The 16,060-nt window shown below is 41.7% G+C and overlaps 1 protein-coding gene across 1 annotated transcript in view; it reads left to right on the top strand.

Moving 5' to 3' along the window:
- ITGAV (integrin subunit alpha V) overlaps positions 1 to 16,060 on the top strand; it is a 113,310-nt gene that overhangs the window by 19,709 nt on the left and 77,541 nt on the right. Inside the window, exon 2 of the mRNA XM_075608871.1 lies at positions 937 to 1,061. Within this exon, the coding sequence (XP_075464986.1) occupies positions 937 to 1,061 (125 nt within the window). The remainder of the gene's footprint in view (positions 1 to 936; positions 1,062 to 16,060) is intronic.

The following is a 16,060-nucleotide window of genomic DNA, read 5'->3' as shown; positions in this document are numbered from 1 at the left end:
CACTGTAACAGTGACTTATCCCTGTTTAAAGTAGCCTCAGAGCTCTGAGAATCCAGCAGAGTTAATTGCATCCACTCAATTAACTGGTCTCCACCTGGACTAATGAGAGCTCTGTAAAAAGCCTGATGTGAGAAACAGGAGTGAGATTCCTTAGGCTGAGTCCCAGATGGCGCTGAGCGTGCGCATGCTTGGAGAGCGCTCCAAGCATGAGCGCCGGTTGTCCTGTCATTTACACGCGGGGGAGGGGGGCATTGAGTGTGCTGGAAAGTTAGATTTGTTTTGTTTACATAAGCGCCGGTGTGTGTTTGTGCCCGCGTTCAGCGCTAGAGGGGACGCAGCCTTAGCTCACATTTGGGCTGACAGGAGAGCAGAGAAGCCAGCACACAGACCCTGGCTCCGCAGTCGCGATAACCATGGACGCGGCCTTCTATTTGTAACAACATAACACGGAGGCGTGATGACTGCCTCAGAACTGGGAAAATAGACAGCGAGGTTCCAGGACAGGGAGAGATTTGGTGTTTTTGAGTGAGAGCGCGTGTGCTGTGTGAGAAAGGGGCTAATTGTGGAGTGTGTGAGTAAAAGAGGGAGTATAATGTGTGAAGGTGAATGTGGAGTGTTTAAGAGGAGGTTGGATGGGTGTGTACTTGTGAAAAGGAGGGTATGTGTGTTCAGTGTAAGTGAGAAGAGGATATGTGAAGTCTGAAAAGCAGGGGTACCATGGGATTTTTAAAAATCCTCCATGGGGACCCCTGCTCAAAAAAGGTTGAACCACTGCTTTAAACTATTACCAAATTGGTAAACCCTGACATTGTTACCCTTCTCTGTAGTTTCAGGTTTTATTTTATCAGCATTCCTATTATGGGTTTTGTTTTTACTCTCTTTCCCTGTTGACTGTTTCTCTTTTTGTTTTATACATCTCATTTACTTTTGTTACAGGTCATTTTTATTGATTGGGGCTCCTAAAGCAAACACCTCCCAAGAAGACATTATCCAAGGTGGAGAAGTGGTCAAATGTGGCTGGAAAAATCCCGGGTGCCAATCTATTGTGTTTGACACTAAAGGTAAGATATACAATTTATACACACGGCCTACAACAGATGTAAAGTATATTGATATGGTGAAGTGTGGATGGAATAATAATAATTTTAGTCTTTTGTAATTCTATTGATATATGGAACTATGTGAACATACCACAAAAAGTTCCTAACCTGCACAGTTTCTTAACAATTGTCTAGTGTTTAGCCACAGTAGTGACTTGCCCAAAGTTGCAAGAAATTGGCATTAATTACGTAGGCTATATTTAAATCCATACGTTTGTGTGTTCAGAACCAACACCTTAGCCACTGTACTTGACCCACATTCTCAGGCTTAAAAATGTACTGCAATTCAGTATGTAGTTGATTATCAGCCATGTAACATTAGCCAACCTTTTTGGGAGACACAGGCATCTTCATAATGGAATAGAGTTTGTTTCTGGAAGGCACGTGCATGTGGGTATTGACTTATGTTACTTCTGTTCCGTGAAAGGACTTTCAGTCTCTGGAATCCAGCTCAAAAACTAAATTTCACCACTACCCTTCACTGACCCAAGCAGCCTTGTCACAAGTTGGAACTCTGCCCTTGCCTCTTCATTTGACATGTATGTATGTATGTATGTATGTATGTATGTATGTATGTGTAACGGATTTTCTGGGCTAGCCTGACCCACCCAATCTCACATTGGCCCCTGTGGTCTAACCAGGGTATGAGGGTATGAGGGTATGAATTAACAAGATCATCTTTATTGCTTGCGGCGAGCCAGCTGCCCTTCACAGTAGTTGTACTCAGCCGCTCATGTTCACCGCACTTCCCTTTGAAAGGTAGCCTCTCCTTAATTGGGGATCACCTATCTCCTCGTAGGGAGACAGTCCCTGTGCCAGGTCCCTGGTCACAGTGTCATAAGCGGTATTCTTCCAAGTCTGCACTCAGACTTGTTCCTTCTACCACCAACCTACTGAACTCTACTCCTCTAACCACTAACTTTTTAACAGTGCTGTGCCTTATGTATCCTCTGGGGGCTGGCACAACTCTGACATCACCAATCATGGATGCAAAGCACGTGACCACTCCCATCCATACATAGGGCACCTCACCAGGGTGTGAGGGCAAACCTCCATAATTACTGCTGGCATGCCCATAACTTACCAGGCCTTATTGTCAGCAAGAGAGATGACTGCAACCATTTTACAGCATGGTTACATATGCATGCGTCGGATGTATGCCGATACTCCCTGCTCTCCCACAAACAACCCTGGCTAAATACCCAAACATGCATTTTACGCTCTTTCCCTAGTTCTGCTGAATACCTCTGGAGGAGTCACACTCTAGCAGATCTCCTTCACTACTAATTCATACTGTCCTGCTTTAGCTCTGCTAAAATTAATTATTAAAAGTAAATTAATTACAGGGTTAGTGATGGAACATAATTTTGATCTCATGCATTCTCAATCTCTTATGAAATCGGTATTGGTTTTGGTGATTTTGGAATGACCGTTATAATTTGTTTTTTATTCTAGTTAATTCACTAAATGTTCCTATAAATAGATTCAGTATCAAAATACAAAACCATTGCTTGTAAATCTGCAAAATCAAATGTACATTTGAGGTGTTTGAAATGTGCCTCTCATATTGAATTTGCCCTATATCAGAATGATCAAAAACAGTTTAGTGCACTTCTCTTCCCCCCCCCCCCCCCGTCACATCTTTATATGCAATGACTGGCTGATGAGGACAAAATACTTTATTTTTGAGAATCTTTAATATATCTTAATTAATGTTTTTGTACTTTGTAAGAATGTATTTCTATATTCAGTTTGAGGATTGTGTTATGTTCTCATATTAAAAGGGCCTTGTTATCTGTTTGACAAGAACATAGCTAATGTTTATTTGCCTTTTTAATGTGCAGGTTAAAAATATATATGATTATTTGTGGAATAGGTTGAAATATAGGTGCATTGCTAGGACATAGTAACCCTACTTGGCTCAGTAGGTGTGCATGTGACTAATTTCTCTGAGTATTTGTGTCGATGAATGTGTACCAAAGTTTGTGCTATTTTGATTTTCAGGTCCAAGATAAATAAAATCGCTATTCTGCACAACAAGATTTTTTTTTTTTTTTTTCAGATTTAAGATCTAAACAAAATGTAAAAGATGTAGATTATTTTAGCAAATGGTTGTCCAAGAAATATTGTCTACTGTTCCAGTTTTTATAATACCATGTTTTTGTTTTTTGGAACACGGCAAAATAAAAATTGCTCGTCACAAACTCATACGCGTGGTTCTCACATTTCTCCATCTCAAAGTTTATTCGTGGCAGATTACCAAAAATCAGACCAAACCCGGTCAAATCACACTTGTGAGATGAACAGTATCGACTCGGTATCAAGGCAAAAGTGGTGAATTCTGGGGCACCAGATGTACCAAACTTGATACATCATTGTATTCATTGATATCTGCCCCGTAAACCTCTATATAAGTGTTGTGCTCTGGTGGTTTTGCCATTAAAGAGCTGGTCCACACATAACTGTGAAAGGAAGCGCAAACATGAGTAAACATTGAGTATAGGGAATCCATATCTGGTACTACTTATAAAATCAAAGTAATATGGTGAGACACCTACAGTATAACAAACAATTTAAGAATGTGCACTAGGGAGCCCTGTGCTAAGCAGGGAGGATAAGTAAGAAATATTTTACTGTTGCTGCTGATATACAGCATTATAAACATGAACTATTGTATGTCATTCCTTAGAAGTACTGTTTTCTTTATATCATAGCAGAATGCTTTTATTATTTGCTTGAATTGATGGTAGGCCACAAAAATGGCTTCAGGCTTCTGAGTGCATTTCAAGCACAGACTAAACATGCATAAATAATTTCACGCTCTAAATATTTGGAAAAGACATACTGGATTGCCATGACGAGTGAGTAAAATGATTGACTGAACTTGCCATTTCTGAATTTCTCTGAGCTGAATCAAGAATATTTGTGAATATAGAAATGCCAAAATAACGGCATATGTTTATGTACAGTATAAAATGGTCGGTAATAATACCTGAAAAAAGAACATACTAAAATATTCTGACTTTAGAGTAATATTAAATGTAATGTGTGTTCTCCTGGGTAACCGGTTTAAAGGCCTTCATATATTAAGTATTGGTAGCCATTACCATCACAGATAAGGTTAGTGGCTGCCTATAAAGGAACTGACATAACCAGTGTGTTTGTTTTACGAGTCTGCCCTGCATCCAAAGGAGAAAATCGCATGGCAATATATGCAGGAAAATGTATTTACTTTTCAGTGTTGACAAAACACATTTGTGGATAGAAAGAACAAAATGTTAAGATGACTTTTATGGATTTGTCTTCCTGGTTTAATGGATATAAATATCAGATGTTACATACTCCACTAGATTGGTAGTAGGGTTGCCAGGTGTCCAGTATTGAACCTGACTGTCCTGTATTTGGACACTGGCAAGTAAAAAATGAGGTAATACTGAACATGTATGTGTATTACCTCTCTGGACATGGTGACCTGACCGGTTTGGGGGTCCGCGGGATTTCCCAGAGCAGGGCTGTTGCTAGGGGGCAGGGCAGCTTCCTCCATCCTGCTTGGCTTCATTACACAGCAGCAGCTAATCCAAAGAGGCATCATGAGCCTTTGGGGTGGGGTCAAGGAGAGGAGGAAACAGCAGGGAACGGAAAGATATGAGAGGGGTGTGTCTCTCGAGGGTGTCGCACCTTTAACATTGTCCAGTATTTTTGGAGAATCCACCTGGCAACCCTAATGGGTAGATATTCAAACTTTAATAGAAGCCAATCTGTAAAAAGCTACATACAGGTTTTTCAGTTAATGAAATTGGCTTTAAAAAATTAGACTTGGGGACAAATGCAGTTAAAGAATTGAATAGTGATTATATAAATTTAAAAAAAAATAACACACATGGGAGTGTAGGAAGTAACAGATGAAACTGAGGCCTTTTATTAAAATTCTGTATAGCAGTTTTCCCAAAAGTGGCTAGTAACTACTTGCTTGGTAAAACCGTGCAGGCCCTTTTCAGAGCAAAGGCTTTAGGGAAATAAAACCGTTCAGAAAACGGGTAGGCAGGCACCTGCTATATTTCAGTTTGTATACTGTACTTGTATATTTATTTGACCAGCTGTATTTATCCATCTTCTGCATACTTTGAAACATGGCCTAATTATTGTTAACCTGTGTGGAAGAGCATATAACAGGGGCATCTGAAAATAAAGACAAAGATAGAAAGAAAAACGAGTTAACTGATCAGCCATTGTCAGCAAGTCCATACTCAAAATGTGAGTTGAAGGCAAACAGTGGGAACGGATGGAGTCGATGTTACATGTTGAGTTTTCTTTGCACCTTGGGGGTGCACTGTTAGTACAGCGAGAAGGAATATGACTGGATTGGATAGACTGAATCCAAAGTGTATCTAATATACTACTTATGCCTACAGAGCTACTACGATCTACCACTAAGGAAAGGGTGTGCTTAATTTTGCTTTTTATACAGGTATCAAAACACACATTTAATCCTACTACAATGTAGATATGTTTAAAAGGTAAAGTACTATAAAGGTTTTGTGAATCGATCAGTTTGATCTTTGGACCATTACTTGTACAGCAAATAAAAATACCACTTATGAGCACATTCACATGTCTCGGGCCCCATTATCACTTGGCATACAATGCTTCCACTTGAGCCAGGGATGCTGGGTAATGACATGTAAATGAGCACTGTGTCAAAAACCTTGCACTGCTGGGAAATTTGTTAAAACCTGCTATAGAAATCATAGAATTCTCATATTAAAACTCATTAAAAATGGCATTAAGAGATAGATGAAAAAAAATGTAGTAAATATTCTCTAATACTACAGAGAGGATTTATTTAACAAAAAAAAAAAACACGCACATATTGAATATTGCATGGAGTGCTCCTTTAAGCTACCCTGAAGAATAGCTTGCAAAACTCAAACTAAAGAAAAATGTTTCTTTAGTGTCAGGGTAACACTAAATCTTTTATAAGAGCTCTTTGTTTCCCATTAAAAGAAGGTTGGCAAGGTCTCAACTACAAACACTTCATGGACAAACTGCAGCAAATTGTATATGGAGACCAATATAACCATGCTAAAGTGCACAGTGACAACAGTGCTAGAATGCACATTCCTAAAGAAGTAGCATGGCCTTCAGTATGATCAGAGCTTTTCCACATAGACCTTAGCAAGGTTATCCGAGAACTCTCTGGTGTCCCGCGTTTGCAGCCTGGAACGTTTTTCAAGTAACAAAAGAAATCGCCTGAGTCACAATTAGAAGAGATTCTTTTGGACGACTGTCCCCTGAAACCCGCAACGTCCTCAGATGCCAGCACAAATTAACCACGTGGTTGAGCAAATTCTCATTATTTAAATGATTGATTTATTGACTTATAAACTGCACAAACAAATGAGGAACACGCCTAGAGCACGAAGAATTTGATATCTTCATGTCACGGCTGTATCTAAAGCCCCCTCCTGCCTAAAACCGTTCTTATCTACTGCCCACACCTCTGGAATGCCCTTCCGCCTCCATATACAACAAGCACCTTCTCTACACCTTTTTAAGGCCCATCTTAAAACATACCTCTTTAAATAAGCATTTAGGTATCTCAAGTACTCACCCATTGCATTTGCACTGACTCTTAAGTTCTTTCTGTTACCACTTGGACTGTGAGCGCTTCAGGGTAGGAACTCCTTTTCCTGATGTTATTTTTATGTCTATAGCACTTAATCCCATTATATTTATTTTGTCACATGTATTACTGCTATGAAGCGCTAACTAGATAGATGGTACTATTCAAATAGAGAGATACAACTAACCCACATGCCTAGTTGTGTGCTTCCATCGACCAATCTCTGCATAGTATCAAAAGATATCTTATTCCTGTACGTTTTTCATATCCTTCATTTCATTGCTCTGGTTTCATGTCAAAATACATACTGGTTTGGAATTCTACAAGAGTCCACAGTAGTCATCACTGTACCCTCCCCCCCACCATAATTTCAAGGTTTACTGGTGATCCAGGATGGAGGATATAACATGACGATGTCAGTTCTGGAGCATATCTAAGCCGTTTTTCATATGTACCTTCAATGTCCAAGGCTACTTTATCTGCTTCTTAAGAATTGGACATTGGGTACAAAAGGAAAATGTCAGCAGTAGGGTGACCAGGTGACTTGTCCAAAAATACTGGACACAATGGTGAAAGGTGCGACGCGCGCGAGAATCGTTGGTGAGGAAGAATGTTATTTATAAATGACCTGACTGTTAAGTAATTTTTTCTAAATTTCACTCCAAGTATTCACCAATTTGCACCAATTTATATTCCGTTTTGTAAAAAATCTGGGGATGAGTCTTGGGAGGGAGAGCCCTTCCGAGGATTTTTTTTTTTTTTGGAAATAGAATATGTAATAGTGCAAATTGATGCAAATCGGTGCACGCTTGGAGTGACATTTAGAACAAATGATGTAATGGTCAGATCATTTATAAATAACTGACCTGCAGTTATAATGTACATGGCGAACAATACTGATCTTAATGCTCCTCCCACAAATTCCAAAATTTGTTGCAACCCTCCTTATCCCCTCACCCTCCCACTCCCTCGTTCGCTCTCCCCTCCCCTCATCCTCTCTCACCCCCTCACCTCATCCTCTCTCACCCCCTCACCTCATCCTCCCATTTCCCCCTCCCTTCATCCTCTTATTTCCCCCTCCCTTCATCCTCTTATTTCCCCCTCCCTTCATCCTCTCATTTCCCCCTCCCTTCATCCTCTCATTTCCCCCTCCCTTCATCCTCTCATTTCCCCCTCCCTTCATCCTCTCATTTCCCCCTCCCTTCATCCTCTCATTTCCCCCTCCCTTCATCCTCTCATTTCCCCCTCCCTTCATCCTCTCATTCCCCCCTCCCTTCATCCTCTCATTTCCCCCTCCCTTCATCCTCTCTCGCCCCCTTAATCCCCTCACCCCCTTAATCCCCCTCCTTTCATCCTCTGACCCCCCTCCTTTCATCCTCTGACCCCCCTCCTTTCATCCTCTCAACCCCCCCTTCATCCTCTCTCATTTCCACCCCACCACACACACACACACACACACACACACACACACACACACCCCCCCCCCCCGTGAAAACAGAACAAATACACAAATGACACACAGCTCACCCCTCTCTGCTCCATGCTTTGCCACCTCCATCCTGATTGGCTGCTGCCGGGATGGAGAAAGCTGCGCAGCAGCCCTGCTCTATCCCTTCTCAGGGGAAATCCCACAATTGGTTACGAAGTCCGGAAAAGTAATACCGGCATACACATACATGTTATTTATTACAGCAAGGCCCCGTTTTTCAGCGATCCAGCGGTACTGAGAAGGGACCGCCATGTCTGCGCATGCGCAGACCGGGCCGGTCTGAGGTCGTGCGCATGCAGAACGGGCCGGTCTGAGGTCGCGCGTGTGCAGAATGGGCCGGTCTGAGGTCGCGCGTGTGCAGAATGGGGGGGTTTGCCGAGGTTGCGCATGCGTAGAAGGGCGAATTGCCAGTCTGTGCATGCGCACCCACCGAAAAAATCGCCGATTCCGCTTTCTGGCGATTTTCGCTTTGTTGCGGGCCCTTAGAACGGAACCCGCCGCATGCCCGGGGCCCTCCTGTATCTCATTTTTTACCGGCAGAGTAACCAAATACCGGGCTGTCTGGTTCAAAACCGGACACCTGGCAACCCTAGTCAGAAGACATGTTCAATATTCTCATTGTGATAGGTAAAGGAAAGGTTTCCTTAGAAACAGTGCTTCAGCGAAATGGGGTACAATGGCAATGGTTGCTCAAAAATGTAGATGAACAGGTTAGGACAAGGTTAATAAAGTAATACAGAGTATTGGACCCAGTGCATCATAAAGCAGGGAGTGATATAAAAGATTAATCTGTCTTTGATGAGGACACATGTATAATGCTAGAAAAGCACCTCATCAGACTAGAAAAAATCTCTCTTACCTGCGGCACTGTTACTGGTCAGCAACTCCCCTGAATCCATGAATGGGGAGAATCAAACTCTTTTGGAACCTTGATCCATTGTGTGCGTGCATCACGCTGAGTAGGTAAGTGTATAGAAGATTATCCAAGGATAGCAGCGGAGCACAGCTGAACGACGGGATCAACACCAGCAATGAGAGGGTTAAAATTCTTCTTTATTGAAACATGGTGCAGTGGGGGAGACAGCAAAAAACTCTAACGCGTTTCAGGCTATGCAGCCCTTTTTCATAGAGTGAAATCGCGTCTCCACTACTCGCAGCTTTAAAGGGGAAACCCCGCCCACTTTCCCCAGAGATGCCGTGCGGTTTTCGCGCGAGTGCTATTAAGTCTCTGATTGGTCAGAATAGCCCTCCAACTGGGAGCTAGATCGGAGAGGCGTCTCTGGTAGCTGTGGATACCAGCTAGCCTTCTGCTTGGTCAGAGTTGATCTCCAATCAGATTACTGATTTGGAGATGCATCTTTGGTGGTCAGGGTTACCCGTTCAGCCGCGAGAGTGGGGGAAATGACAGAGGGTATAACATACAATTGTGAGTGACAACAGACATATAAAAATACAAATCAATGACAACGCAATCAATTTCCTCGTATGGATAGACACAGGATATAGAATAACCTAAAGTATATTGTTAATGTACAGTGTCTAGTTATATCAGAAAAATATATAATTCCTTCTAGCCCTTAATTTATTATCAATCAATATATAGGGCAAAGAATTGTTCATGATAATATTTAGTGATGAACAGTATGTTCCTATTTTTGTGCAGAACAATAGATGCTGAATCCATAGAGAATGAATACACAAATGCAAAGAGAAGGCAACAGAAGAAAATGGGAAGATAAATAAATAAACAAGGGGGAAAGGAAAGGGGGGGGGGGGAGGGGGGAGAATGAAAAACAAGTAAAAATGGAAAATAAAGACATATTGTGCATGAGAAAACAAATCATTATAATAAATCATTATGCTAGAATCCGTATGAGACATGGAATATAAATAAATCAAGTAAGAAAATGTTTTAGTTCCCAGTCCTGGTTCATGCCCCTGGGTGCCATTGTCCCAAGGGCATAAATCCAGAACATCTCTCTACGATTAAGCAAAGCTTCTCGATTGCCTCCCCTGACATGAGTCTGAATGTGTTCAAGGGCACTATATGTGAAAGATCTTAATGTTCCCAGAGGGCAGTGATTAAAGTGGCGTGCGACCGGGTATCTATCATCACGTTTCTTAATACTCCTGATGTGTTCAGTAATTCGGACTTTTAGCGGTCTTATTGTTCGGCCTACATAATTACTCCCACAGGGACAGTTGAGTAGATATATCACAAAGTTGCTGTTACATGTAAGAAATTTCTCAATGCGATAGACCTGATTAGTGTATATGTTCTTAATGGATTTAAGTTCCTTGGCATATCTACATGTGTTGCAGTTCCCACACCTAAAAAATCCTTTTGGTGTTGTGGGGGTGGGTTTCTTAGCAGAGCAGAACAAACTAGGTGATAAATGATTCCCAATGGTCTTGGCCTTTTTAAAGACTATTTTGGGGTTAGATTTAACTAAACTCTCTAGATCTCTATCCAATTTAAGGATCTTAGTTTCATGGTAGTTATGAGAAAAAAAATTTTTTTGAATATCTGGAAGCAAATACTTATAATTTGAAATTTTCTCATAACTACCATGAAACTAAGATCGACTATCTTGATCTACACCTATACATAGACACAGATCTGAGTATACAGACAAATGTATTTAGAAAAACGAACTCTAGAAACTCGCTGCTCAGGTCCAACAGTGCTCACCCAAGATCCCTAATTCGGGGTATTCCAAAGGGACAGTTCCTCAGACTAAGGAGGATTTGCTCTACGGAACAATCTTTCCTCCTTCAGGCTGAGGAACTCAGACAAAGATTTCTGAGTCGGGGTTATGGAGAGAAAGACCTAGAGATTGCGTTTGAGAACGCACTCAAAATGGATAGAACAGAGCTCCTAAACAGAAATAAAAAGAATACTAGAAAGAAAAGAGGAGAAATTAACATCAAGGGAGATACAACCCCTCAGGTACCACTCTTCATAACCACCTATTCTAAGCAGGCAGAGCAGATTAGGTGTATCTTACAAAAACATTGGTCTATCCTTAAATTGGATAGAGATCTAGAGAGTTTAGTTAAATCTAACCCCAAAATAGTCTTTAAAAAGGCCAAGACCATTGGGAATCATTTATCACCTAGTTTGTTCTGCTCTGCTAAGAAACCCACCCCCACAACACCAAAAGGATTTTTTAGGTGTGGGAACTGCAACACATGTAGATATGCCAAGGAACTTAAATCCATTAAGAACATATACACTAATCAGGTCTATCGCATTGAGAAATTTCTTACATGTAACAGCAACTTTGTGATATATCTACTCAACTGTCCCTGTGGGAGTAATTATGTAGGCCGAACAATAAGACCGCTAAAAGTCCGAATTACTGAACACATCAGGAGTATTAAGAAACGTGATGATAGATACCCGGTCGCACGCCACTTTAATCACTGCCCTCTGGGAACATTAAGATCTTTCACATATAGTGCCCTTGAACACATTCAGACTCATGTCAGGGGAGGCAATCGAGAAGCTTTGCTTAATCGTAGAGAGATGTTCTGGATTTATGCCCTTGGGACAATGGCACCCAGGGGCATGAACCAGGACTGGGAACTAAAACATTTTCTTACTTGATTTATTTATATTCCATGTCTCATACGGATTCTAGCATAATGATTTATTATAATGATTTGTTTTCTCATGCACAATATGTCTTTATTTTCCATTTTTACTTGTTTTTCATTCTCCCCCCCCCCATCCTCTCTCCCCCCCTCCCCCCCCCCCTTCCCCCTCCCCCCTCCTTCCCCCTCCCCCCCTTCCCCCTCCCCCCCCCAACCCCCCTCCCTTTCCTTTCCCCCTTGTTTATTTATTTATTTATTTATTTATCTTCCCATTTTCTTCTGTTGCCTTCTCTTTGCATTTGTGTATTCATTCTCTATGGATTCAGCATCTATTGTTCTGCACAAAAATAGGAACATACTGTTCATCACTAAATATTATCATGAACAATTCTTTGCCCTATATATTGATTGATAATAAATTAAGGGCTAGAAGGAATTATATATTTTTCTGATATAACTAGACACTGTACATTAACAATATACTTTAGGTTATTCTATATCCTGTGTCTATCCATACGAGGAAATTGATTGCGTTGTCATTGATTTGTATTTTTATATGTCTGTTGTCACTCACAATTGTATGTTATACCCTCTGTCATTTCCCCCACTCTCGCGGCTGAACGGGTAACCCTGACCACCAAAGATGCATCTCCAAATCAGTAATCTGATTGGAGATCAACTCTGACCAAGCAGAAGGCTAGCTGGTATCCACAGCTACCAGAGACGCCTCTCCGATCTAGCTCCCAGTTGGAGGGCTACTCTGACCAATCAGAGACTTAATAGCACTCGCGCGAAAACCGCACGGCATCTCTGGGGAAAGTGGGCGGGGTTTCCCCTTTAAAGCTGCGTGTAGTGGAGACGCGATTTCACTCTATGAAAAAGGGCTGCATAGCCTGAAACGCGTTAGAGTTTTTTGCTGTCTCCCCCACTGCACCATGTTTCAATAAAGAAGAATTTTAACCCTCTCATTGCTGGTGTTGATCCCGTCGTTCAGCTGTGCTCCGCTGCTATCCTTGGATAATCTTCTATACAATATTCTCATTGCACTCACTTAACTCGCAATTTGCAAGTCCAGAAAACAAAAGTTGAAGAGGCCTTTCTTTACGTAGCCATGTTCAGAGCTTTGGTCCGAGCTCAACTAAAGCTGGAGTTTAAAAACCTCTATTTCCAGTGGTGATATCCATTCCTATCAGGATACGGAACTCTGTTTTTTGTTCCAATACATTCATTTTACACACACATATTGCATCTGATAACACTTTTCGATCTGCTTTACATCAGCAGTGGACGTTAAGACAAGCTTTTGTAATAAAAAATAAAAAAATGACGGAAAGAATGTAAAAGTGATTTGTTTTTTAAGAGTGCAAGCTTTTAGGACTGGTTGGCCCCTGATTTAGGGATGTTGCAATAGAAGCCAATATGGTAAGCTTTATTTATACATACAGGGCACAATACATTAATAAACTGAATGCATTTGTAAAACTGTTTCAAGGAAATTTGGTTTGTGTTGCACAACAAGGCAAACAGGAAATGCAGGGGCGTCATAGTTGGAGTGGAGGTGTGAAATGCCTGAGCTAATTAATAGTGCAGGGAGTTTCTCATAAGTTATCAGTGTCTGAGCAATACAGTAAGTGTATAAAAAAAAAAAAAACCTTATGGAATGTGGATGGGAGTAATACAGATTAGCAGAATCTAAAACAAAAAGTTAGTCTCTTATCTCGGTTTGAGCCTGATGTAGCATACCAAATTTTTGCATGAATTTATAATCTTATGTTTTTCTGTTACTCTTCAATATGGTGACTAAGGCATTGGACACAGTGCAGGCGACGGCGCGAACAAATGCATGTAAGTGCACCAGTCCAGCCATGCCGACAAATTTTTTTTGGCGTCACGGCCGTGTTTGAGTCAACCAGGGCATACCACCAACAAGGATGACGTCATGGCCATGCCTCAGCCTGTCGCCCGTGTGTTCATTATGGCCGCAACCTAATGTTATGACCAGTGCTGCAGAAGTGTTCTTCCACTGGTGCGTCCATTTTGTTTCTTGTTTATAGTGTGGCGATTTCCTATTTCATCTACACGCAATCCTGTTTTGGGTCATTTCATGCACATAAGGCCTTTGGAGTCTTGATGTTTTTGTGGTATCCTGTGTGTAGTTTGTGTACATTGTTTTATTTATTTTTGTTTGTTTTTTGCATCTTTTATGTTGGCAGGGAAATGTGCTGTGGACTATAGCATAGCGCACAGCACAGTGAACTTCTCACAATAATTTGGTTTCAGGTTGGGTGGCTGCTTGTCGGAGAGATGGGGAGGTTCTGGGAATATTTCCTTCTGCCAGTGATCTTTATAGAGCATCAGTTTGAAATCGTTGACTATATTGCGTAGAGCTTGAAGTTGAAGATTGTATGTGACAGCTAAAGACGAGACACCGTTTTTCTTTTTGTGTATAGTCGAAAAGACTTTTTCTGGGTATGTACGTGGCTCTGTATATTTGGGTGTTTGTAATCCTGTGGTTGTAGCCTTGGTTATGCATTCATACACTCGTGTGTGTGTGTGTGTGTGTATTATTAAACTGTTATGCTGTGTTGGCATTTTATCTGAAACATCCTGGAGTTACTCTGATTCTTGTCTATTCAGACCCTCACCCTGTATTCCACCATTGGTTCCAAATGCTGAAAAGAATTTGGATTGTGTGAGTGCATTTTGATGCTGGTTAATTGATCCTTCAATATATATTTTTGTCATACTGTGTTGCACTATTTTGTGTGTTTTTTTTCTCTCTCTTCACATATTTCTGGAGAGCTGCACTGTTTTGTTTTCTACTCTGTTTTACCCCAGAATAGTTTTTGGGAGAAGCACCTCGCATTTATTTATCAAACGGGTTACATTTTACTTTACCCCTCTGTATATTTTATCACTTTTACGTGAAATAAGTTTTTTTTTTGTTTTTTTTTGTGCAGAAACCCTTTTTCCTCTCATACCTTATTGCTTGGCTGTAAATAGTTGTATATCTAGGATTTAAACACATTTCTAAGTATTATGTTGTCCTTTTGAGGATTGCAATGCCCAGAATATTGATTTTTGTGTGGGTCGAATGCCTGAGTTTAAAGTTGGGCAGAGAGGGATGAAAGAACGCATTAAAGGGTATGTGTTTTTTTTTGTTTTTTCATGGCATTTTAACAGGTCCTGTTAACTAGCAGTTCAAATACTGTAATAAGCCTATCTACATAACAAAGATACAGTGCACATGAGGTTTTGTGTGGCATGTAGAAATATAATCTGTTTCTAATTTTGCCATATCTAGGTTTGCATACGGTGTGGCCATCCGTGTTCCCATGTCTACCACAAACCCATTGGTTAAATCCTGCATTACATATGCATTTTAAGTTTTATTGATGTATAGTCCTCTGTATAAGTAGATCTTGCCATATCCGCTTCTATTGTAACATGCTTAAAGAAGGGATCTGACTGTCCCTGAGAGCTTGCACTCTTTATTTACGTCAGCCATTAAAGGTATCCAGGGCCGCCGACAGGGGGAGAGGGCCAGAGGCTGGGCCCAACTTAGGCATCCAGCTGCTGGGTCTCTGGGTGCCTTGGATCCGCCTCCCGGCTCTTCCCAACTGCTGCCGCCTCTTCCCATGAAACTGGGCATGCTTTCTGGGTGCGCACCGGCGGGGGAGAGCGGCCGGTGTGGGAAGAGGAGGCAGCAACTGCTGGGGAGAGCCGGGAGCGGGGGCCCGGCAGCAGCAACAAGAGGTAAATGGTAATTGTATTTGGGTGGGAGGGGGGTGGTAATTGTATCGGGAGGGGTAGTATTGGTGATTATGTATTGGGGGGGGGTTGTTTGCATCTGGGGGGGTGTAGTGGTGTCCATATTTGGAGGGGTAGTTTTGTATCGGGAGGGGGTATTGTGTCTATTGGGGGGTGTTGAGTGAGAGGGGGAATTGTATAGGTATTGGGTGGAATTGCGTGTGGACAGGGGAGGAGGGGGAAATGTGAGGGGAGATTAAGGGAGCATGATTGAGTGAGGGGGGTAATTGAGTGGGAGGGGGTGACACGTGAGAAACGGGGAGGGGGAGGGAGAGAAATACAGGTATGACGGGAGGGCGCAAGGCTGCTGACACTAGGGGGGCGCACGCAACGTTGACATGGAGGGGGCGGGAGCGACATGGGGGGGCTGCTGACACTTGCTAAAATAGATTACTATCTACTACTTTGGAGGAGGTGTAAAATTAAACTTCATTGACATTC

Source organism: Ascaphus truei, chromosome 7, assembly GCF_040206685.1.
Source record: "Ascaphus truei isolate aAscTru1 chromosome 7, aAscTru1.hap1, whole genome shotgun sequence".
Lineage (NCBI taxonomy): Eukaryota > Metazoa > Chordata > Amphibia > Anura > Ascaphidae > Ascaphus > Ascaphus truei.
This window is presented reverse-complemented; position numbering and strand designations above follow the sequence as displayed.